The sequence below is a fragment of the Hippocampus zosterae genome, chromosome 10, assembly GCF_025434085.1.
Source record: "Hippocampus zosterae strain Florida chromosome 10, ASM2543408v3, whole genome shotgun sequence".
In the NCBI taxonomy this organism is placed as follows: domain Eukaryota; kingdom Metazoa; phylum Chordata; class Actinopteri; order Syngnathiformes; family Syngnathidae; genus Hippocampus; species Hippocampus zosterae.
Genome location: NC_067460.1, coordinates 24,058,111 through 24,083,217, shown reverse-complemented (window position 1 = coordinate 24,083,217; position 25,107 = coordinate 24,058,111). Strand labels below are relative to the sequence as shown.

The 25,107-nt window shown below is 48.7% G+C and overlaps 1 protein-coding gene across 1 annotated transcript in view; it reads left to right on the top strand.

Moving 5' to 3' along the window:
- Positions 1 to 25,107, top strand: part of LOC127608540 (neurobeachin-like) — a 160,371-nt gene that overhangs the window by 19,656 nt on the left and 115,608 nt on the right. The window contains exons 6-22 of the mRNA XM_052077661.1: positions 151 to 277; positions 1,028 to 1,147; positions 3,037 to 3,183; positions 5,334 to 5,531; positions 5,705 to 5,838; positions 8,719 to 8,827; positions 9,953 to 10,105; positions 10,703 to 10,871; positions 16,720 to 16,799; positions 18,305 to 18,367; positions 18,806 to 18,903; positions 19,106 to 19,198; positions 19,672 to 19,789; positions 19,868 to 19,949; positions 20,212 to 20,335; positions 21,681 to 21,873; positions 22,953 to 23,687. Coding sequence (XP_051933621.1) covers positions 151 to 277; positions 1,028 to 1,147; positions 3,037 to 3,183; positions 5,334 to 5,531; positions 5,705 to 5,838; positions 8,719 to 8,827; positions 9,953 to 10,105; positions 10,703 to 10,871; positions 16,720 to 16,799; positions 18,305 to 18,367; positions 18,806 to 18,903; positions 19,106 to 19,198; positions 19,672 to 19,789; positions 19,868 to 19,949; positions 20,212 to 20,335; positions 21,681 to 21,873; positions 22,953 to 23,687 — 2,743 coding nt within the window. The remainder of the gene's footprint in view (positions 1 to 150; positions 278 to 1,027; positions 1,148 to 3,036; positions 3,184 to 5,333; positions 5,532 to 5,704; positions 5,839 to 8,718; positions 8,828 to 9,952; positions 10,106 to 10,702; positions 10,872 to 16,719; positions 16,800 to 18,304; positions 18,368 to 18,805; positions 18,904 to 19,105; positions 19,199 to 19,671; positions 19,790 to 19,867; positions 19,950 to 20,211; positions 20,336 to 21,680; positions 21,874 to 22,952; positions 23,688 to 25,107) is intronic.

Sequence of the window (25,107 nt, the reverse complement as noted above, 5' to 3'; positions counted from 1 at the left end):
CGATGTGAGGCAAAGCGTTAGCGGTGGCATTAAAAAAAACAAACAAACAAAACCTTTGCTTTGCTTTTTTTGTTCCGCTCCCGAATTTATTTCAACGTGACGATATGCCGAAGCGAGCATAAACATCCGATTGTCCATTTGTGCATCCAGTTTCCGCACCGGCAAAGGCATCGGCTACTCTGCGCATTTCGTCGGCAACTGTCTGATCGTCACGTCTCTCAAATCCAAAGGGAAAGGCTTCCAGCACTGCGTCAAATACGATTTCCAGCCGAGAAAGGTGAGTGCGGCTTTTGCTGTTTTTTTTTCTAATGACGCCTCTCTGCAGCGCCCTCGCTGGTTTCCAGAGCAGATGGAAAAAAAAACAAAAAAGCAACAATGGGAGTTCTGACAAGAGATCAGCTCATCATTGATCGTTTTGCGTTATCGTTTGTAGAGCGATGTTAAGACTCCGCTTGCTTGTTTCGTGTTTACTCGCATAACGCAATTGGCGCTTGTTATTCGGAAAGAACATCCAAGAAAATCCACATTCGCGACCTCTTCACGAGGTGAATTTAATCCCATCTTTTTTTCAGCCAGATGACCTTTTTTTTTTTTTTTTTTAAACCAAGATGTATTTCCTTTGAAAATCTTCATTTTTGACAATGTATCCAGCGCAGATCACAGAACTCAAGGAGTCAATTCTTTTTATACTGTATTACATGTTGATGTTTTCACAACTCTAAGTGTAAAAAAAAAATGGCCGCCAATGATGTGTATAATACGGTATTTATACACATCGTTGGCGGCCATTTTTTATTTTTTTTTTGGAAATGGTTACAATGAGCTCACGTTCTAAGGTACGGATTGGTTACGTCCCTCGAGGTACGTTTTTTTTTGTTCTTGATTTTACTGTCTGGTGCTTTCTACCGCCTTTATTACCGATTTGTCTTACTGTTTATTGTGCATGTTAAATCGCTCCATGTACAGCACTTAGTATGCAGCGATGGCTGTTTGAACGAGCTCGATTTTCTCTGATTATCTCCCTCAGTGGTACATGATCAGCATCGTCCACGTCTACAGCCGCTGGAGGAACAGCGAGATCCGTTGCTACGTCGACGGCCAACTGGTTTCTTACGGAGACATGGCCTGGCACGTCAACACAAACGATGCAAGTGCACTGCTATTTTGCTTCACGGACCTGCCCGTATTTTTCTTGTTTTCATTTGAAGAAACGCGTCTTCCATTCAGGTCCCAAGCTTGAATATTCATATGCTGAACAGACATGTTGGAGGGAAGTGGATGAGGGATGAACGCATGTGGGGGCGGGGGGGGGGGGGGGCGGCGGCCAGTGGGCAAGATTTCCACTCTGCAGTCCATTTGCATGTTTCAATGAGGAATAAACAGCTGCACGCTTACACTCTCAGGCACGGCACATTGCTTAAATGATCGCCGTGCTTGATGGTCTCCTCCTAAGCATTAGCTACAGACATCACAAATTATTTATTTCTATTTTTTTAATGCGGCTTGGACAGTCGTTCTTTTTTTTTTTTTTTTCCTTCTGACTATTCAAAGTAAATAACAAATATTTCGACTTGAGTGCAAATTCGGTTTAGGTCGCAGTAGTAACGTAACCCCCAAACCGAGGACCCCCTGCCAATTTGGCTTTTTTTAAATTTTATTATTTTTTTGTAACTAGCATTTTTATTAATTCAACCACACATACAAATCTGAACATATGAATACAGAAGACGTCGTTCATTTCCACCCGTGTTTAGTTTCCACTACAACGTCCATGCATGGCTGTAACGGCCCTTTAACATAGGAAACGACAAATGACATACAAAACTATTTGGGGGGAGGGAAACAAAAAAACAAAAAACAGGGCGGCCCGGTAGTCCAGTGGTTAGCACGTCGGCTCCACAGTGCACAGGTACCGGGTTCGATTCCAGCTCCGGCCTCCCTGTGTGGAGTTTGCATGTTCTCCCCGGGCCTGCGTGGGTTTTCTCCGGGTGCTCCGGTTTCCTCCCAAATTCCAAAAATATGCGTGGCAGGCTGATTGAACACTCTAAATTGTCCCTAGGTGTGAGTGTGGGTGTGGATGGTTGTTCGTCTCTGTGTGCCCTGCGATTGGCTGGCAACCGATTCAGGGTGTCCCCCGCCTGCTGCCCGGAGACAGCTGGGATGGGCTCAGCACCCCCCGCGAACCTAGTGAGGATCAAGCGGTTAGGAAGATGAATGAATGAGGTGTCCCTCATGTTGGATTTATATCCGTAATCTATAGTGACCTATCCCGATTTGTGGTGTCATTCCCTCATTCATTTGTTTTTTGTACTCCTCCCATTTTTCCCATCTCGTTTTAAACTTCCCTACTTGGACCCTTAATATGTGTTTGGGCAATTTGGCATCTTGATCATGAAGTGCTGCCTCCACGAATGAAAACTCTGTCGACACCTTTTACTTTCTCGATGGTGAATTATAATTCCCATTAATTGACGTAACAGTAGAAAGCGTGAGCAGTTGCTGATTTGCATGACGAGGTACTACTTCCTCCGAACGCATCGATCGCTGGTCCAAGCGACTTTTTCTGGCCCCAGGCTAAAAAAAAAGCACATTTCTAAAAAAGGCAAAAATCGTATTGGGGGCGGGCTTAGGCCACACTCATTTGCATAAGACAACATTGGCTCATCAAAACGAGCAATTTTTCAGAAAACAAGTCAAGCACGCTGTCATGATCCTTTTCTTATTTCCTCGGAATCACGTGACGGAAGTTATCACGGCACGCTCGGAAAGTGTTTGAAATGGAATATTCCCCACTTCCCAAACGTCGACGCAGAGTCCTAATTTGTTCAAATGGATTTTGGTCCTTTCGGGAATCGAGCTCAACCGTGGAGCATTTCATTGATCTTTTTTTTTTTTTTTAAGGTCAAAGTGTTGGCAGACCTTTGGTCAGAATAGGAATGAAGAAATGGGAGTCGCTCGGGGAAGGAAATGAAGTGTTCAAAGTCAAAAAAAGCCCCGATATTTGAAACGACGTCTCCTCCTGCGCTCTCTCGCCAGAGTTACGAGAAGTGCTTCCTGGGCTCCTCGGAGACGGCCGACGCCAACCGAGTCTTCTGCGGCCAGCTGGGAGCCGTCTACGTTTTCGGCGAAGCTCTCAATCCGGCGCAGATCTTCGCCATCCATCAGCTCGGACCGAGCTATAAGGTACGATGACCTTGCGGGGGGGGGCCGAATTAGACCGCCAAAAAACCCCCACAAAAAAATAAAAAATAAATGTGTCACTGGTGTCCTGCTGTTTGTGTGTAGCGTAGCCTCGATTTGAATGGCCGTCTCGCCGAGGGTTGAGGAGTCTCTGCTTTGCTGAACCCCCCGCGGGCGACGTTTTCCAATGTGTGCTTTTGTAACAACGTTGACTGGTTTAGTTGTCTCATGCATGAACGCAACCCTCACTCCACAAATTGATCTTAACACACTGTCAGTTGTTCCTTCGTAAACAAACACAGTTCAGCTAAACCTCTGGCTAGCAGACGACATGGCTAGCTATAGCCTTAGTCGGTTGTTTTAAAACTGCCTGCCTCCAACTGACGGTGCTTTTTTTTTTAAGGGGACAATATTGCACTTTCATAAAACAATTCAGTCGTAGTTTCAGGGGGGGGGGGGACTTTTTTTTCACATAGTGGCAGGTAGGTTTGGATTATTTTTTTTTGGTTAAATTGGCATATGTATGCTAAGAACACGGAAATCGGGAAGGAGGCAAATATTTTTCACTGCATTGTCTGTGCAGGATGCCCTCGTTGGACCACATCTGAGATTTTTCCTCTTTTGCCGGCTTGGCAGTTCAACTAAACCCCCCCCCCCCCCTCCCCCCCACACACCCCCCCTTTCACTGGTGTTCAATTCTTGGCTTTGTCAAGTGAACTTTCCCTTGGAGTGCATCACAGGGGATAAACCTCCGCAATCAACGGTGGCCTCTGGCAACAGGACAGAAAGTGACTCAATACACTCTGGAGTCTTGTTTTTTTTTGTGGGGGGCGGCGGGGGGGGTGGCTCGGTGGCCAATGGACTGCCTGCTCCGATGCCTCCGGCTGTTTTTCAGCCACAGCTTCTGAGCTCATTACTTCCACACATGGATGGGCGTCGCCAGTCGCCGCGTTTTTTTGAAAAAAGATGCGAGAGACTCGGCGGCGGGCCGCGGGCGACGCCTTCTTTTTCCATCTTGATCGCGGCACTTAAAGCACAAAATTCTGAAATAGTCTCAGATGAGATTAGTTTCCGTTACTTTTTAATTTGTTTTTTTTTTTTTAATACATCAAGTTATTTGTCAAATAGGATCACACTTTGTTTTCAGATTATTTTATTGTATCATCTCCACTATATGAAATCAAATTTTTTTTTAGGTGGCAAACACAATTTTAAATGCAGAATATGCCGACCAAAATGCAAGAGAAACGCGTCAAAAAATAAAAACCAGGAAGATAAAAAAAAGATAAAATGCTGCGACAGATCCGTATCATTGCATATGCTTCGCATGTTGTGTGAAGCCGTGCATCTTTTCAGTCTGGCATTTGCAAATTCACTCATTTGAAGATTTTTTAGAACCTATCCTCTGCATTTTTTGTTGTTTTCTTTATTTTTTTTTGGGGGGGGGTGCTCAGGCCAAAGTGACGAAGTACTTCTTTGCTCAAGTCATAAAAGTCATAAAAAAAAAGTACAGGAGTGCCTCAAGACAGAAACGTAATTTGGTCTGTTCCCAAGCTTGGCTGCCATTTTGACATGATCCCCCCGCCCCCCCCCCCACCCGCCTACTGTTGTCTGAAATTGACGTCAGAGTACGAACGTCACGTGACCAAAGCCTGAAAAACGTTCGCGATGCAACCTCAGGGGCGCTTTGATGCCAGTTTGGGAATTTGTACAAGAGCCCCCCCCCCCGAGCCCAATGAAGACATCTTCATAGTCGGCGCAAATCATATCCATGTTGATCGGATGCGGAATCCGTACAGCGACATCCAACGGGCTCATCATCACCTCGCACCCACACCCCCCCCACCTCCAGATCAGGGGGGCGGGGCAAGGAGAACATGAGCATTTTGAGTCGCTGCCATGAAAAAGGAGGTGTTAGTGCCCCTACATCATTGCTCGAAGCTATATTTAAAAAAAATAAAATAATAAAAGTCCATATTTTGTTTGCTTGTCTAAAAGTATTTAAGGATGCGGAGCAAAGCGCTGTCCCGTTTTTCCCAATTTGTCAAACGGTCGCCGAGTCGATCGGCACGCGGCAATCCAGAACACGTCTTTTGGGTAAACGGATATTTTAATTTCACCCCCCCGTTTGGTTTCCTTTCGTCCCCCCCCAGAGCACGTTCAAGTTCAAGTCCGAGAGCGACATCCACCTGGCCGAGCATCACAAGCGAGCGTTGTACGACGGCAAGCTGGCGAGCGCCGTGGCGCTGGCCTACAACGCCCAAGCCACCGATGCGCAGCTGTGTCTGGAGTCGTCCCCCAAGGAGCACGGCTCCATCTTTGTGCACTCGCCCCACGCGCTCATGCTTCAGGTCACTCCAACTCCTTGCAAAAAAACGTCACGCTTTACGAGTCCGGCACCGGGGAAGTCGTCGGGCATGGAGCCATTTTGCCACTTTGCGCTGCCATCAGAGCCATTTCCACCCGGATGGAGATCATATCTTCTGGTCGTGATTTATTTTATTTTTTTTCTCCCCCCCCCCAGGATGTAAAAGCCACGGTGACTCACTCCATCCACCGGGCCATCCACTCTATCGGAGGCATCCAGGTTCTCTTCCCACTCTTTGCTCAGCTGGACTATCATCATTTGAACGAAAGCCAATTGGAGACCAGCGTCTGGTGAGCTCCACAAGTGAAAGTACAATTGATGCTTTCTGGGGTAGGTGGGGGTGGGGGGGTTACATCGGAGTCTCGCCAACAAGCTAAAATGTTACGCGTGCTTTTTTGGCAGTCAGGAACTCGCAGTGGCCACAAAATTGCTTGGCCGGCAGAGTGTAACAAGTGGAAGCTAAGTGCCATCGGTTATTCTTTCTTATGAAACAAGAACGTCAGAGCGCTTGCATTGTGACACCTGCTAACGGTCTCGCTTTGTGAATTAAAAAAAAAAAACACAAAAAAAAAGCGAATTCCACGCACGTAGCTCCTTCGTACATGAAAACGACCAGATACCCTGGCCATCAAATATTTGTTTGATTTAGTTTCAGAATAAGGGCGGCCCGGTAGCCAGTGGTTAGCACGTGGGCTTCACAGTGCAGAGGTACCGGGTTCGATTCCAGCTCCGGCCTCCCTGTGTGGAGTTTGCATGTTCTCCCCGGGCCTGCGTGGGTTTTCTCCGGGTGCTCCGGTTTCCTCCCACGTTCCAAAAATATGCATGGCAGGCTGATTGAACACTCTAAATTGTCCCTAAGTGTGAGTGCGAATGGTTGTTCGTTTCTGTGTGCCCTGCGATTGGTTGGCAACCGATTCAGGGTGTCCCCCGCCTACTGCCCGGAGACAGCTGGGATAGGCTCCGGCACCCCCCGCGACCCTAGTGAGGATCAAGCGGTTAGGAAGATGAATGAATGAATGAATAGTTTCAGAATAACATCAAACAGCGAGTTGTACTTTCCGCTGGACCTCAGCTCCGCAAAGTAACTCCATGCGTCGATGACTCTCATCGGTTAACGTCGCAAGCCGTCGTCCTCCTGATCCGGTCACTCCAAAGCCGAGCCGCGGATGGCGCCGGAGCTCTTGGATCAGAGCTCCGGCTGTTGGCACCGGCGCCAACAGTTTGGCCGGAGAGCCCCCCATGAGCCAAAGCGCTCCGCCTCTGAAGTCGTCTCTTATCTTTGCTCGGTGTCCACCCGGCGCTGCCGCTTTGGAGTCTTTCCACAACACACGACTGTGTACAGTATGAGGGGGGGTATTTTTTGGGGATAATCACTGAAACTATTTGCAATTGACAATTTTGTTCAATTTGCCCCTCGTGCAACTTGACCGTGTTTTTGTGGATGTGGCCTTCGTCAAATGCATGATGTTCCACTCCAGTCCTCTTGGTGGCGGTGATGAGCATTGCCAAAGGATTCAAAACTGCTGCACCGTCACGCATGTATCTTTTCTTTTCTTTTTTTTTAACCTTTTTTACTGCTCGGGCTAACTTGTTGGTTTGAACTCCTTCGATCCACAGCTAAAAATGTTAACTGAGAATTTATTTTTTTTTTTTTGCCCTTATCCTGCACACAAAATTGCTCATCAAGAAAGCATGAGAGCGATAAACGCAGACGACACGGAGGCATTCCGTCTTTGACTTGCACTTGGAGGTCATCTTTTTACAAGACTCCTGCCTTTTTGAATGCATCATTTTTATTTGATTTTTTTTTTTTTTTTAATCGGAGCGAACGAGCGACTTGGCGCGGCGCAAACAGACGAGGCGACACTCCCGCGCCGCGACTTTGTATGCATGCAGCGCATCTCCGGGCCAGCCTGCGCCGGAGCGATTGTGTATTGTTGCGCTTGAGCGGAGGCCACCGGAGGACGCCCCGGCAAAGCCGATGACGGAGCGCCGCTCGCCGCCGCTGTCGCTCAGCCAAAAGCATCAATGCAACAATGGACAAGGCGCCTTTAGCCGACCTTTTGTGGCTCCTCGCTTGCATTCTACTCGCACGTGAAGCCCCTTAAGGTGACCTTCTGCGCAACATCAGCCTCTTTCCAGAAAGTCCCTCAGATCAGCATTCATATCGAGTCTTTCCGGACGGGTTTGTTTTGTTCAGAAGACTTGAGAGACGATGGGCGCTGGAAGTGGGAAGAATTGAACCAAGCATCCTTCTGGTGATTGGTTTCCTAACCCAGATGGTGTCTTACAAATGAGCATTCTACTCAAAAGAAAACGGGCGATTGATATTCATTCATTCATTCATCTTCCTAACCGCTTGATCCTCACTAGCGTCGCAGGGGGTACTGGAGCCTATCCCAGCTGTCTTCGGGCAGTAGGCGGGGGACACCCTGAACCGGTTGCCAGCCAATCGCAGGGCACACAGAAACGAACAACCATTCGCACTCACACTCACACTTGGGGACAATTTAGAGTGTTCAATCAGCCTGGCACGCATGTTTTTGGAATGTGGGAGGAAACCGGAGCACCCGGAGAAAACCCACGCAGAACATGCAAACTCCACACAGGGAGGCCGGAGCTGGAATCGAACCCGGTACCTGTGCACTGTGAAGCCGACGTGCTAACCACTGGACTACCGGGCCGCCCGCAATTGATATTGCACTTGCAAAAAAACAACAACAAAAAAGAAAGATGGCGGTTGATGTTGCACTTCCTAAAAAAGAAAAATCACTTTTGATGTCAACAAACACTTAATGTGATGCTTTCTGAAAAAAAAACATTGCCAAAAGAAAACTGAATTAAAAAAAAAAAAAAGTTGCACTTACCAAAAGGAAATAAACTCTTGATGACGCCTTTTCCGAAAGAGTACACAAAAAACTTTCTGAAAAGACATTTGATTTTGTACTTTCCAAAATAAAAAATAAACCACCGATGTTGCGCATTCTCAAAAGGAAGACAATTAGCACTCCCCCCCCCCCTCAAAAAAGGGCCATTTTCTGAAACCGAAGACCAACCGTTGACATTGCACTTTACTAAAAAGAAAAGGAAATGTTGAACTTTTCAAGGAGACAACCCCCCCGCCCCCACACCCTAAAAAAAGCAATTGGTGCGTGGTTTTGTGTTGGCAGTGCTACCCTCCTGTCCTTCCTGGTGGAACTGCTGAAGAGCTCTGTGGCCATGCAGGAGCAGATGCTGGGCGGGAAAGGCTTCTTGGTCATTGGCTACCTGCTCGAAAAGGTAAAGCAAACATTTTTGTTTTCTTCTTCGATGCTGTTGTGACGCAGACTCCTCAGACTGCTTTCCTGAGGAATCGCACCACTTTGTCAGTCGGGGGCTTCGCCAGCGTGGAAGTTGCCCCCCCCCCCCACCCCCCCGCCCCTTTCCTCGCTTGCGACCCGCCGCCAGCTTTCACACCCTGGCGTATGGCTCCATCTGTTCAAGATATGATTAAACCGCCTCCCTGGCTTCTGCCGTCTCCTCATTTTTCTCTCCTCTCGCCTTTTGCCGGAGCCCCGGCAGGGCAGAGATGTCGGCAAAGCGCATCGATGCAAAGTCACGTTTGTCGGGAGCGATTACGCTCCTGTCATGCCCTCCTAGGTGGGCAAGGAGAGCCATCATCTCAGCCATTTATTGAGCGGGACAAAGAATCGATCCAAAATGAGATGCTACGCCGCCCACAGGGGGCTACTCTCCAGTTGGCTGCGGGCTGCAACGTATGAGCCGCAGGTTCTTGCTTTTTGTGTGTTTGGCAAAAAAAGGCATTGATGTACAGTGAAACTCCTCTACAACGAAATCATGTTTGCCGCAAGCAAATTTTCACAACAGGGGGTTTTTCACTGTAGCAAATTTGATCTCAGATTTAAACACACATGCACACACAAACGTATGTATGTGTACACGTTTTTCGTTGTATAGGGGGTAGGACCGTGGGAATGGTGCATGATTTTTTTCACACTAGTGGGTATTTTCACCCATGTAGGTTTCGTTGTAGATGAGTTTCACTGTATTCTTATCACGGGAATCAGACGATTGTGATGGAAGCAATGGGACACCAGGATGAAATAGTCATGATTTTATTTTCCAAAGCCGCTGAGAGCCACCGCTGACCCCCCCCGGCCCCCCAACCCTAGATAAAACATAGTACCACCAGAGCCAAAATGGATGAGTTTTTCCGCAATATTTTTGAAAAGCGAGCCTTGAATCTGTGGGGGGCTGTCTGTAATTGCGTCTCATTTTTAGATTCGCCTTTATTTGACAAGAAATTGAAAAATGCCAACCGGCGGAGTCGCGTCCCACTTTCCTGCCGCGCGCAATTATCTTTTCCGTGTCAGTCGTTGACTTCCTTGTCGCCTCCTCCCACAGTCGTCCCGCGCCCACATCAGCAGCTCGGTGCTGGAGCAGTTCCTCTCCTTCGCCAAGTATCTGGACGGCCTGCCGTACGGGGCGGCGCTATTGAAGCAGCTCTGCGACCACATCCTGTTCAACGCCGCCATCTGGATCCACACCCCCGCCAAGGTGAGCCCGGGGTGGGTGGGGGGCCAACTCGTGTTGCTCCAAAAGGAGTTATCACACGAGCCGTGTTGGAAACACGCTTGTCTCCAGAAAGCAGCTGCTGCTGCTGCTGCTGCGACCCGCCATGAATAAATATGAGGGGGGGGTGAATAAATGCAAAATTGTCTGGAGGCTGGCCTGCCACTATCCTCGGCGGCAGACGGAGCGAGAGGGAGAAAAATGAGACAAACGTTGAGGTATAATGAAGTGGCTGAGAGCACTTTGAGCGCCACGGGCGGCGGTGCCGTCCCTCAGGACGCCGCCGTACCTTCTCCTGCGCTGGCCGGCGGCGCGGGCCGGTGTCAAATGGTGGCGGCGAGCAACACTTGGAGCCAAGAAATGTTTTGGGGGAGTGTCGCGGGAAGAAGAATTACACGGCTCATACTTTCACAAGTTTACTTTTTCGTGGCTTATACGTGAAAGCCGCACCGATTTGTTTCCCTGGATTCATAAATTTGAGGACCCCAGTCTCTCTCTTTTTAATCTTTTTTAATTGACATTTTTGATTAAGTTTCCTCCCGGCAATAGTCAACTCACGTGCCACACATGTGTCAAACGCAGATCCAGCTGTCTCTGTACACGTACCTGTCCTCCGAATTCATCGGCACGGCGGCCGTCGACGACACCATCCGGCGTGGCGGCACGGTGCTCCGCTTCATGCATACTCTCAAGTACTACTACTGGGCCGTCAACCCGGCAGGCGGCAGCGGCATCGCCCCAAAGGGTCTCGGTGAGTTGGCTTTGGCATTCCGTCCATCCCGCATTATAACCGCTTAGCCATTTTTTGGGGGCTCTGTGGACCGCACTAAAACGGTCCACAAAGGGGGACGCGTGTGGGAACCGCTCAGCCCATTTTTTGGGGCTCTGTGGACCGCACTAAAACGGTCCACAAAGGGGGACGCGTGTGGAAACCGAAGGCTGACTTTGTGTTGTTAGGCCACTTTTATCCTGTCTGGAGGAAATCAAGAAGCGAATGACACTAAAGTTCAATGAAAACAAGACAGAAGTGATGGTGTTTGGTCTCTCACTCAATCCTCCATTAAGTGTCCCCAGTTGGTCCATAACGCCGCTGCTCGCCTTTTTGACCGGTATTTGGAAGAAGGAGCACATGACTCCGACTGACTCTGGCCTCCCTTCGCTTGCTCACATTTTAGAGGTCTTTTGTTTCCAAATCTTTTTCCAAACCTCTAAGACGGACCCGCCTGGAGTCTCGGGTCTGCAGAGCAGACACGATTAGCGGTTCTGAGGACTAAGCGGTGTCTCGGAGGCGAGGGAGCCTTTTCCGTTGCCGGTCCCTTCGCAGCCTCATCATTTTTCTTCTTTGGCTTCACTTCATTTTTTTAGTTTGACTGTTTTTTGTGTTTTTTGCCCGGTAGTCCAGTGGTTAGCACGTCGGCTTCACAGTGCAGAGGTACCGGGTTCGATTCCAGCTCCGGACTCCCTGTGTGGAGTTTGCATGTTCTCCCCGCCTTGCGTGGGTTTTCTCCGGGTGATCCGGTTTCCTCCCACATTACAAAAACATGCGTGGCAGGCTGATTGAACATTCTAAATTGTCCCTAGGTGTGAGTGCGAATGGTTGATCGTTTCTGTGTGCCCTGCGATTGGCTGGCAACCGATTCAGGGTGTCCCCCGCCTACTGCCCGAAGACAGCTGGGATAGGCTCCAGCACCCCCCGCGACCCTAGTGAGGATCAAGCGGCTCGGAAGATGAATGAATGAATGAATGTTTTTTGTGCTTTCTGCTGTCTTTCAGGTGTTGTTTTAATGATTATTTTGGCTCCATGAACAGCACTTTGTATCCAGCGGTGGTTGTTTTAAAAAGTTCTAGAAAGACACTTTGACTTCCAGAGTGAGTTCAGCAGTGGCGCTTGAAAGGAGTGAAGTCAGTCACAGCAGTGTGCTGAAAGTGTCCTTGAACTGTCACTTTCACTCTCCGTTCTCATTCTCCCCCTTTTTTTTATTAGCATCCTATCACCCGCGACTTTTTTTTTTTTTTTATTCATCCCACGGGCCCGCCTTGATGTAATCACCTCCCTGGCGGTGAAAGCTTTCATCTTGAGCGCGTAACACTTGTCGCGGGCTGATTTCTTCCATTGTTAGCGACACGCTTCACTGCTAATTTCTCGGAATACGTTAGCGTCTGATAGCGCGAGATGAAGACGGATTCCCCACAGCTCCCGCCAGAGATGAGCCAGCCGAGGCCTCTATTTCTTGAATCGATTCCCCGCTAAGAACGGCGGTGACCTTTTTAGCTTTGGGTTAGCCGGGTTATGCTAACGGCACGTTCGCCGCTTCACAAATGAGGCCTTGGGTCTTTTGTGCGAAAGCAAACTTGCATGATGTTAGCTCGTAAAACGTTTTTCAAAACCACAGGTGCAATTTATCTCGCGTAATCTCGCGTTTTATTGCCAATTAGGAAGTGCGGCGGCGGAATATGTTCAGTGCTTAAGCTGCACCTGGACAAACAAGAACAAAAGCTAATGCGAGAGCTCGATCAAAATTCCGCCAATACAAAGCGAATGAAAGCAGCGATGAACGGGCCCGGGAAGAAATGAGTTATAATCGACATTCACCAAATTTTGTTTTGATCAGATCAACGTCTTCTTCAGGTAGACGTCTCGCGTTGTCTCGCAGCAAAGCGAGCTGAACGAGTTCGACTTTTATACGAGTTTGCTATCCGTTCCTTGAGTTTTCTGTTCAATTCCCATCCAGAAATAGAAATAGCTTCATGACGTTGGAAAATCGAATTACTGGCTGTTTAATTCTCCAGTAAATGAAACGAAGAACAATAATATATTCAGTTCAAAAAAAAAAAAAGAAATCCTATTTAACATCTTTCTAGGCAACACGAACATTTCCTTCTTTTGAGGAATGAACGTCTCAGACGAGGGCAGCAGGAGCGCAGATTTAATCATCTTTTTTTTTTCCTTTCTTTTTAGGAATCGTTTGTCATCTTTTTTTTTAGCAAATGAACGACTCGGACGAGGGCAAGAGTGCGTCCAATAGTCGTGAAAATACGGTAATTGCTTTCTTGACCAACTTTAGCGGGTTTCAGGAAGTCGACCGCGCGGCTCTCGTCTTCGTTTTTAGGTTAGCGAACGATGCCGGTTTATACCTTGGTCGTTACGCAGCGGTCTCGGCCAATCGGAGCAGATGGATGACATACGGAATCCTCGCACCGAGAGACTCAAGTCGTCGTCGTCGTCGGGTGCGAAGACGAATCTCAAAAGGGGGGGGGGTGGCTTTCTTCCTGCAGGCGTTATATCACGCCGCCATTAATCCTCAGCTTTGATTTGGCGGCTCCGTCATCGTCGACTGAGAAATGAGCAAACAAAGGCGCTTCGGAAGAGAGAGCGGCGCAGGTAATGAAGTGTTCAATTATAGCGACGCGGGGAGGACGTCGAAGCTCCCCCCCCCACTCCCCCCCGACCCCGCCTCGGGTTTTTAAGAGTGAGGCCTTTCAAATGAAAGCCGTATATCATGCGGTTATGCGCCAAAGCCGCGGTGGAGAAGGCTTGAGCCCCCCCCCCCCCTCCCGAGTTCCTTTTGAGCCGCGGAGTCGTCCGTCTCAATCGATGGCCCCTCCGCTCTTTGTCGCGCAGCCGTCATTCGCTAATGAGCAATGAAAAGCCGTTTTGCTCGCCGCCTGTCTGCGCGCGCCGTTTTAGCGGCCTCCCAGGGCTTAATGTCGCTTGAAGGCTTTCCCCCCCCCCCGATGCCAAACCTGATGGATTGCCCTCACGGGCGCTTAATTGTGGTGCTTTTTCAAAAGTGTCCCCGCGTGACACCGCCAATATTTACACCCGCAAAGTCCCCGAGGAGCGCAGGGGAATGTGCGGCATTCGGAGTATTGTTATCGGACGTGATGATCTTTTGTTGACGTTCATATTCCACGTGTGCCGGCTCGTAAATGACGACGGCAACTTTGAATCGGAGGTGGCGCCAAAAGCATTTCTGAGATATTGGCTTTTTTTTTTTTGCACAAATGGCGAAAATCCACAATTGACAATCCACGCGTCAGGATTTGTCATTGACTTTGGATGCCACCAGATGGCAGCAAAGAGATGCTGTTACTGCTTTGGCCTGAGCACAAAAAACGGATCGCAAAGATCGGAGGACTGTTTCAAAGCTGAACGCTGAATTCCAAATCTGCGACTGATTTTAGTTTCAATTTGGTCCAACAGAGGGCGCCATATTTTTTTTTTGGGACACATTCACAGCATGAAGCAACAATGCATGTCATTACATATTAGACCTGATTTAAATGCAACTTTTTAGTGCCAAACTTCATGCAATCTTTGTAATATTTCAGTTTTTCAACGTTTAGTCGCTGCTAATATTTTCCTCACGGCTCCTTAAAATACAGCGTCAAAATCAATTCGTTTGTGTTGAACACCTGGGCCCACTGCACTTCTGTCCTTGAATCTTATCCACGACGGCGGTTCTCCGTGTAACAAGAAGACATACGGTCCGTTTTTGTTTTTTTCTCTTTCATTATGCACAGTCGATGACAAGTTTGTCGGCGGCGGAGGAACAAATTCCGAACCGTTTATGTTCCAGTCTCGCGCTGCCCCCTGTCCGATCTTTTGCAAGCTCCATCAACGGTTCCAAGACCCCCGCAGGAGGCTTTGATTTCCGTCCACGCCGTGACATAACTACCATCCGTCATGAACCCGAGGCGATGACTGCATTAATCACACGGAAATAAATCATTTTTCAATAAACTCCGCCTGCCCTTGGGTAACGCGAGGAGCGCCGTATAATCTGCCATCGGGAGAAACGAGAGCCGCGTTGAGCTGTTGAACATAATTGCTTGTGAATAACTCCGACGCATCGGCGCACGCTAATGATGCTCTTATCAGCTCTTCCCCGTCAGACTCTCATCTCGGCACAGTTCTCCCCCCCGCCCCCCCACACTCCTCTCTATTCATCACCGGTGAGACGCTTAACAGGTAGCCTCGTCCCCGAGGAGCATCATCATTGATTCGTGTTTGTCAGAGCTCTGTGGCTCTTGGCTTTGTCGCCGCATGAACGGCCAAGGTGGTGTAACCCGCCTGACAGGCCAAACATGGAATCAAAGTTTAAAAAAAAAAAAGAAAAAGGATTTGTCCAAACAAGGGGCACACAATATTGAAGGATATCACAGTTTATTTTATCTATCTATATAGATTCTATCTATCTATATACTGTATGGCGGCCCGGTAGTCCAGTGGTTAGCACGTCGGCTTCACAGTGCAGCGGTACCGGGTTCGATTCCAGCTCCGGCCTCCCTGTGTGGAGTTTGCATGTTCTCCCCGGGCCTGCGTGGCTTTTCTCCGGGTGCTCCGGTTTCCTCCCACATTCCAAAAACATGCGTGGCAGGCTGATTGAACACTCCAAATTGTCCCTCGGTGTGAGTGGTTGTTTGTCTCTGTGTGCCCTGCGATTGGCTGGCAACCGATTCAGGGTGTCCCCCGCCTACTGCCCGAAGACGGCTGGGATAGGCTCCAGCACCCCCCGCCACCCTAGTGAGGATCAAGCGGTTCGGAAGATGAATGAATGAATGAATATAGATTCTATCTATCTATATACTGTATGGCGGCCTGGTAGTCCAGTGGTTAGCACATTGGCTTCACAGTGCAGAGGTACCGGGTTCGATTCCAGCTCCGGCCTCCCTGTGTGGAGTTTGCATGTTCTCCCCGGGCCTGCGTGGGTTCTCTCCGGGTGCTCCGGTTTCATTCCAAAAAATATGCATGGCAGGCTGATTGGACGCTCTAAATTGTCCCTAGGTGTGAGTGTGAGTGCGAATGGTTGTTCGTCTCTGTGTGCCCTGCGATTGGCTGGCAACCGATTCAGGGTGTCCCCCGCCTACTGCCCGGAGACAGCTGGGATCGGCTCCATCACCCCCCGCGACCCGAGTGAGGATCAAGCGGTTCGGAAGATGAATGAATGAATGATATATACTGTATATATAGATAAATATATATACAGTATATATATTGTGTGTGTGTGTGTAGTGGGAGTTGTCCAGAGGGAAAAACAAATGTAGTGCGTGCAAAATTTACCCCCCCCAACAGGTGAATGTCGCTCACAATGCATTGTGAGCGTGATCTCATCTTCAAAAGTCTTCTTTGGCTTTTTGACTCTGCATGAGACTTGATTTTTAATTTAGGCTGTTTTAGTGTTTTCTTCCGTCTTTGTTATTCATTCAATCATTATGACCGCTTTTTATTACACTTCCGGAGGATCACCTTTGCGCCACGACTTGTTTTTTCATTCCACGTTCAATGATGCTGTAAATGTTGGAAAGTTGATTCATGTGCTTTTTTTTTCTTTTTAATCACAACCTCTTATGATTAAAAAGAAGAAAAAAACCCCATCCCGTTCAAGACGAAGCCAAGCGTGGAAAATGTGTGTCAAATATGGAGCCTCCTTTCTTCCAAATGCCGGCCATGGGTAGCTCATTATTGGTGACTTCAAACGGTAACTGCGCATCATTAAAAGCAACCAAGAGTAAAATAAGAAAACAATGTAAACAAGCGTATGTGCACGTTGCAGCGCTTCAGCTCTCTCTCTCTCTCGCTCTCACTTTCACTCCAGATGGTCCAAGGCCGACCCAGAAAGAAATCATCTCTCTGCGGGCCTCCATGCTTCTCTTTCTCAAACAACTCATCTTGAAGGTATCTCCCAGCCGACTCGGTGCCTCAAAGCCCCCCGACGAGCCCAACTCCGTCTTAGCCTTTAAAGGCGCCTGCTCGTCTCTTTTCTTTATCTTCCTGCCAAGCTCTTGCTTCAAAATAGAAGCACAGTTTGTCCTGGCATGTTTTCTTTCTTTATTTTTTATTTTATTTTTTTCTCTCACCAATCGGCACTGTAGCCATATTCAAGCTGGAGTGTCGTTTAAAAGCGGCAAATGAGAGTTGAACGTCACCTCATTTCACTCCCCCCGTGTTGCTGTCCCAAGAAACCCCATCTGGATCGCTCGCGCGCCGAGGCAGCTACATAGCTAGCTACATAGCTAGCTACGTAGTGTAGCTACGTAGTGTAGCTACGTAGTGTAGCTAGCTATGTAGCTGCCTCGGCGCGCGAGTGATCCAGATGGGGTTTCTTGGGACAGCAACTTCGGGCTAGCTATGTAGCTAGCCCGAAGTTGACTACGGAAATGCCCAATTTGCCCCAAGAGACGATATCAAATGCTTCACTCGTGGCCTTCTCCCAAAAGACTAAAATGGCCACTCCAAATCCCTTGCTAATGGAAAGAGGACAGGAAATGATTGCCAAGAATTCATTATTCACAATTCCATATTTGCATACATATGACTGGAATTTGTCCAAGCTCAGTAACATTTCGTTTTGGGCGATCGCTAGCTAGCTATGTAGCTAGCTATGTAGCTAGTCCCAAGAAACCCATCTGGATCACTCGCGCGCCGAGGCAGCTACGTATCTAGCTAAATAGCTAGCTACATAGCGAGCTACATAGCTAGCTACATAGCTAGCTACATAGCTAGCTACATAGCTAGCTACATAGCTAGCTAGCTATCACCCAAAACGAAATGTTACCAGTTTGATGCTGTATTGTTTTTTTGTTTTTTTTTTTATAGAATGTACTCAAAGAATCCAACGCTTTGATGCCTTTGACGTACATATTTGTCGTGTAGAATTGGACGATTCCGATTTGTAAATCACGGTTCATAACAGCCAGAGGTGCAATACCTCGGCGCCGTCGTCAACCTCTGATGTGAGAACAAGCCCTCTCCCCGTGACGTCACAAAAGCGAAGTAGGAAAAGCATTGAGTGTGTCTGAGATGAAAGTTTTGGTGACATGAAACATCCGAAGACTGTCTTTGAACCAAAACATGACATGGGGTCCTACACGGCTGCCTTTCAAGAGAGTATCTTTATGCTTGTGCGTAGGTAAATACATCAATACGGTGTCGGTCTTTATACCCCCACCCTGATCTGTTTTGGGACAAACCCATTCATGGGCCAACATGATTATTGGCGAGCAGCGAAAATTAGGCAACAAAAAAATGTATAATCCGAGACCGAACACAAGAAATTCCGTACAAAAAAAAATGTGTTTTTTGCGGTACAGGATCTGTCTTTTTTTGCTGGATTCGCTGATGAAAACTTGCCTTTCCGTATCATTGTTGAATTCACATCTCCCTTTTTTTTTGAATTTCAGGATCGAGGTGTGAAGGAAGACGAGCTCCAGAGCATCCTCAACTATTTGTTAACAATGCATGAGGTACGCTGCGGCACGCGTCTTGACTTTGTCGGGGCACTTTTGAGCTGCCCAAGACTCCTCCGTGCGGTAGTTGGCTCCTACCGGAAATATTTGATTTGATCTTTTTTTAAAGCTCCAAGCGTTGCCACTCATCTGCAAAGAATTTGAACAAGTTGTTCGGAGTTGCGGGGATTTTTGCTCGTTCATCGTTCATGAAAATGCTGCCACCAAAAAAACCATTAAAAAAAACAGCATTTGAGATTACAATTAAAACTAAGGAGGGGGATCAAATTGTTCGGGAGTGATCCAACTTTTCGGATCGAAGGATCACACTCTTGCATTCCACATGGGCACGTCGGTCGGGAAAAAAAAAAAAAAAAGACGGCCATCCCTGAGCATTAACGTGAACTTGACTAAGATTTCAAAGCTCGGCCTTCTCCTGTGCAATTTTGTCCGTAGGACGAGAACCTCCACGACGTGTTACAGCTGCTGGTGGCCCTCATGTCCGAGCACCCGGCCTCCATGATTCCCGCTTTCGACCAGAGAAACGGAATACGGTGAGTCCGCGGCCGCGCTTGAGCTGTTCAACGTGTTCATGGCGTCAAAATCAACCCAGAAGCGCCCCCGCCTTCGGAATCTGACGCATGCATCAAATCAACTCAACTGGCGTCATTTTATTGGAGGAAGTTGACGCTTGTGCCATTTTCTTTTTTTTTTCTTTTTTTTTTTTTTTTTTTTTGTCTTTTGTGTGTCTGGCAGGGTGCTCTACAAACTTCTGGCATCCAAGAGTGAAGGCATTCAAGTGCAGTCGCTCAAAGTGCTTGCCTACTTCCTCAAACATTTGGGACACAAGTAAGTCATTCTAACTTTAAAAAAAAAAAAACTTTCGGAATATTCATTCATTCATCTTCTGAGCCGCTTGATCCTCACTAGGGTGGCGGGGGGTGCTGGAGCCTATCCCAGCTGTCTTCGGGCAGTAGGCGGGGGACACCCTGAATCGGTTGCCAGCCAATCGCAGGGCACACAGAGACGAACAACCATTCGCACTCACACTCACACTCACACCTAGGGACAATTTAGAGTGTTCAATCAGCCTGCCACGCATGTTTTTGGAATGTGGGAGGAAACCGGAGCACCCGGAGAAAACCCACGCAGGCCCGGGAGAACATGCAAACTCCACACAGGGAGGCCGGAGTTGGAATCGAACCCGGTACCTCTGCACTGTGAAGCCGACGTGCTAACCACTGGACTACCGGGCCGCCTTACTTTCGGAATAATATTTTCAAAATAAAGGCAGCGTATTTCAAAATAATTTTTCCACACAGACGAAAGGTAGAGATCATGCACACCCAAAGTCTCTTCACCCTCCTGGGCGAGAAGCTGCTGCTGCACGGCGGCGGCGGCGGCGGCATGAGCGTGACCACCTACAACGCGCTGTACGAGGTAAAGCCGCGTCGCCGTGCGATGGCGACACCGACGGGAATCGTGACCGTGCTTGCCGTCTTCTTCTCCCTACGTCAGATTCTCACGGAGCAGGTGTGCACGCAGGTGGTCCACAAGCCGCACGCCGAGCCCGACTCCAGCGTCAGGATTCAGAACCCAAGTAAGTCCGGCGTTGGACGCGCGCGGCGGGCCGAGGACGGACGGATTTGTATTCATTGATCTCGTTTGAAAAAATGGTTCCGTTATTTATCAATTTTTTTATTTTGATAAATAACGGATAAATAAAATTGATAAATAAATCGATTTATTTATCAATTGTATTTATTTTCTTATTTATTTATTTTCCTTTATTTTCTTATTTATTCTCCCCCCCCCCCCCCCCCCCCCCCTTTGTGTGTTTGTGGGCTCGCCGTGCGTAACAGTGATCCTCAAAGTGATGGCGACCCTCTTAAAGAACTCGGCCCCCGGCGCCGAGCTGATGGACATCCGCCGCCTCTTCCTCTCCGACATGATCAAACTGTTCGGCAGCAGCCGAGAGAACCGACGGTAAGCGGCACCGCCACTCCCCCCCCCACCCCCCCTCGATTATCTTCCTGATCGTCGCGTCGAAGGGAAGAAGAGCGAGGGGGAAGCTTGCGCCGGGCTCATCTCATCATTTTCCGACAGGCCCGTTTGCTTACGTCTTCCATGCTGTTGGTTTCTTATTATTTTTAATATAATAAGATAATATTTTATTATATATAATATAATTATTGTTGCGCGTAAGGGGGGGGGGAAACACGTTTTTTTTCTCATCGCAAGAAGAGTCTGGACAAATGTCTGGCGAGCGTTTAACAAACATGGGTGACCTCGAACGAACTCTGAGGCGAGGGCAACGTTCAGCGCCTTCAAAATCAGTCGCAAGCGGTCGTCATGGCAACGTAGGTCTGCTGGTGGACGGCCCTGCGGTCGAGGAGGTTGCGAGGTGAGTCGTGTCTCGTGTGGATGAGACGGCGCCCACGCGCTCCAAACTGGCTGGGGGAAAAAAAAAAAATTAAAAATCGGGCTCAAACGTTTGTGGCCGTTCTTCATGGATTGTGCCGTTTGGACAAAAGAATTTCACGGGCATCTTAGCGACATTTGCAAAGAATGTTCTTGTTGTCGGGTATACGTTTGACATTGGGCTGTCTCCGGATGCTCATATGAGCGTCAAAAGAATATTTGAATATTGATTTATATTGAATATGAATATTTGAATATGAATATTTTTGTGCCTCACAGTGTTAATTAACAAATAAATCAAAATCATTGCAGTTGCCCTGCCGCCCCCCCCTCCCCCAACTCTCTGCCCACTCTTCCTTGTAGTCCTGACATCAGAATGTATTAGTTCAACTCCCCCCCCCCCCCCCCCCCGCTTTTTGAAACCCATTTGCCGAAATCACTGGCGGAAAAGCAGCTGAAAGGAAAGTTAATTGTCGTGCTAACGTGCGAGTGTTCCAACGTTTTGCTGTCAAGTGGCACAATTGGGCAACGTGGCATGAAAAGAAGGAAAAAAAAAACACCCCAGGAAAAAAAAACACCCCAGGAAAAAAAAACACCCCAGGAAATTGGCCTCTCCCAAATGCACATTTTGAAGAGGGCCAAGTCATGATTCCCGTTTGTCTTATGGAATGTTGTTTACTTTTGTATTGTCCGATAATGTGCATTTTGACCTTTTTTTGGGGTAAAAATAATGGGGGGGGGGGACTGTATTTCGCATTAAAATGGAACTGAGCACTTTTGACTTGTCATGAAATTCTCACCTAGGGTACTGCAAGTAAAAAAAAAAAAAAAAGGAATGCGCCGTAAAGGTCAAAATGTGGACCCGGCTCTCATAGTTGACCTTTGGCATCTGCGCCATCCCGGCTTGCAGATGCCTGCTGCAGTGTTCGGTGTGGCAGGACTGGATGTTCTCTCTGGGCTACGTCAACCCAAAAAGCCCGGACGAGCAGAAGGTCACCGAGATGGTGTACGACATCTTCCGTATCCTGCTGTACCACGCCATCAAGCACGAGTGGGGGGGCTGGCGCGTGTGGGTGGACACGCTCTCCATCGCGCACTCCAAGGTGAGTCACCCAAAAAAAAAAAAAAAAAACGGCTTTATTTTTGGTGCACTTTTTTTCAAACGGCATTTAAGCATTTCTACCGGGATGGCAATTTTTCGCCCATATGTGGAAATCCGCGGCCCGGTAGTCCAGTGGTTAGCACGTCGGCTTCACAGTGCAGAGGTACCGGGTTCGATTCCAGCTCCGGCCTCCCTGTGTGGAGTTTGCATGTTCTCCCCGGGCCCGCGTGGGTTTTCTCCGGGTGCTCCGGTTTCCTCCCACATTCCAAAAACATGCGTGGCAGGCTGATTGGACGCTCTAAATTGTCCCTAGGTGTGAGTGTGAATGGTTGTTCGTTCCTGTGTGCCCTGCGATTGGCTGGCGACCGATTCAGGGTGTCCCCCGCCTACTGCCCGAAGACAGCTGGGATAGGCTCCAGCACCACCCGCGACCCTAGTGAGGATCAAGCGGCTCGGAAGATGAATGAATGAATGAATGAATGTGGAAATCCGCCGTGTAATTTCTTAAATTGATCATTTTTGTGAATCGTCTAAATCCGTTGAGAAAATTTTAGGGTGTGGAGGGGGCGGGGGGGTCAGGTACCTTATCGTCGAGTTTTCACGAGCTCTCTCGATCAGTCTTTCCATCTTCCGATTAGAAACAGCCCCGCGATTGGACGTGTATGATGTCTTACATGTTGTGATTGGTCGCCCAGCCCAGGCCACGCCCCTTTCCGCTTTTTTTCCCCATCACTAGCCATCGCCATCCCCGCGTTTATAAACGAGCTCAAGACGTCTTCAAGCAAAGTAAAAAAAAAAGAAAAGAAAAATTGCTCACTTCAATTACTCAATGAACAAGATTTCGGACACCATTTAAAAAATTTTATTTTGAAAGACGTGAATCGAGCGCTGCGGGGAATGAGTCCATCCTCATATCGCTGTTGCCAAAAACAATGAGCGCTTTTTTTTTCCGCTTTACTTTAAATGTGCTCGAGTGAAGTGATCAAAAATGGCAGTCGTGGTCCGGAGCGCAACCGCCACAATAGTACGAGGGAATACCGCACCGCTTATTTCCGAATTTGTCCCTACGCTGCCTCGCAGGTGACATACGAGGCGCATAAGGAGTACCTGGCCAAGATGTACGACGAATACCAGCGTCAAGAAGAGGTGAACATCAAGAAAGGGGAGAAAGGTTCGGTCAGCACCATCTCGGGTCTGTCGGCTCAGGCCACCGGCACGACGTCCTCTGTGGACATGGCGGAAACAACGGACGGCGGCTCCCGCTCGCCGGGCAGCGACGGCGCCGATTGGCACGACGGGCGCAAGCCGGAGGGGAGCGCGGCGGTGGGCGGCATCGCAGCGGAAGTCCGGCACCTCCTCGTGGACATCAAAGCGGAGAAGGTGGAAGCGACGGAGGTGAAGATGGACGACGCGGACCCGCTGATGGAGGCGGACTGTCTGCTGGACGATGTTTACGGCGCCGTGATGCCGCCGAAGAACGGCGCGACGGAGCGGCGGATCTCGGCTCCTCTGATCTCGCTGGACGACGACAAAGACGGCGTCCCTCAGGGCAGCGCTTTCTTGTTGCCCGACTTGCACCAGGCTCGTCCTTTGGGACCGGGCGAAGATCTGCGCCTTCTGGCCACCTCGGACTTTGCCTCCTTACCTGGCATCTCGGAAAAGGATGAGCTCCAAGTCTCGGCGGAGGGGGCCTCGATCTCAGTTGCGGTGCCCTCTCAAGGCGACCTTTTGGCCATGTGGAGCAAGAGCGAGAAGCCCTCGGACACGGCGGAGGATGGCGAGAAGATAAAGATTCAAACCAGGACAACCACGCAGGTTAGACTACACGTAAGCTGAGAATCAAAGTCATTGACGACGCTGCTTTTCCGATAAGGTCAAAGGTTCCTATAATGTTGCGCTTGGAAATTTGTAGACGTAGGGAGACCAACCTGAGCCGAGATTCCAACTCTGTACTTCCTGAACCCGAGGCATAACGTGCTAACCACCATGCCACCGTGCTGCCTATATGGATTCCCGCCATGGTGCCGATGATCAAGAAATGTCTTTTTGAGTTGGTGTTCAATTCGCCGCCGCTGATGCATTTGAACAGGCTGCTTTTCGTTGCGTCTTGCCGACTTGTTCGTTTCAGGTTTATTGGCGGCACTGAGGTGTTGTTGTCGTCGTCGTCATTTATTATCGCGCCGCCCGGGGAGGGAGGTCGTCTGAGGGACACGTTGCATTTTCATCATTCCTTGTGAATGAACTCGGTGATGTCATTTCTCATGAAGCGTATGAAGTTTTACCCGACGCGACAAAAAAAATTATGAAACTAGCATGCTAAGCTAACTAGCATCCATCATTCATTCACCGAACCAGCTCGCATTTCAAGCTAACTAGCATCCATCATTCATTCGCCGAACCAGCTCGCACGCTAAGCTAACGAACATCCATCATTCATTCACCGAACACGCTCGCACGCTAAGCTAACTAGCATCCATCATTCATTCACCGAACCAGCTCGCACGCTAAGCTAATTAGCATCCATCATTCATTCGCCGAACCAACTCACACGCTAAGCTAACCAGCATCCATCATTCATTCACCGAACCAGCTCGCATGCTAAGCTAACTAGCATCCATCATTCATTCACCGAACCAGCTCGCACGCTAAGCTAACTAGCATCCATCATTCATTCACCGAACCAGCTCGCACGCTAAGCTAACGAGCATCCATCATTCACCGAACCAGCTCGCATGCTAAGCTAACTAGCATCCATCATTCATTCACCGAACCAGCTCGCACGCTAAGCTGACTAGCATGCATCATTCATTCACCGAACCAGCTCGCACGCTAAGCTAACTAGCATCCATCATTCGTTCACCGAACCAGCTCGCACGCTAAGCTAACTAGCATCCATCATTCATTCACCGAACCAGCTCGCATGCTAAGCTAACTAGCATCCATCATTCATTCACCGAACCAGCTCGCATGCTAAGCTAACTAGCATCCATCAGTCATACACCGAACCAGCTCGCACGCTAAGCTAACTAGCATCCATCATTCATTCCCCGAACCAGCTCGCATGCTAAGCTAACTCGCATCCATCATTCATACACCGAACCAGCTCGCACGCTAAGCTAACTAGCATCCATCATTCATTCACCGAACCAGCTCGCACGCTAAGCTAACTAGCATTCGTCATTCATTCACCGAACCAGCTTGCACGCTAAGCTAACTAGCATTCATCATTCATTCA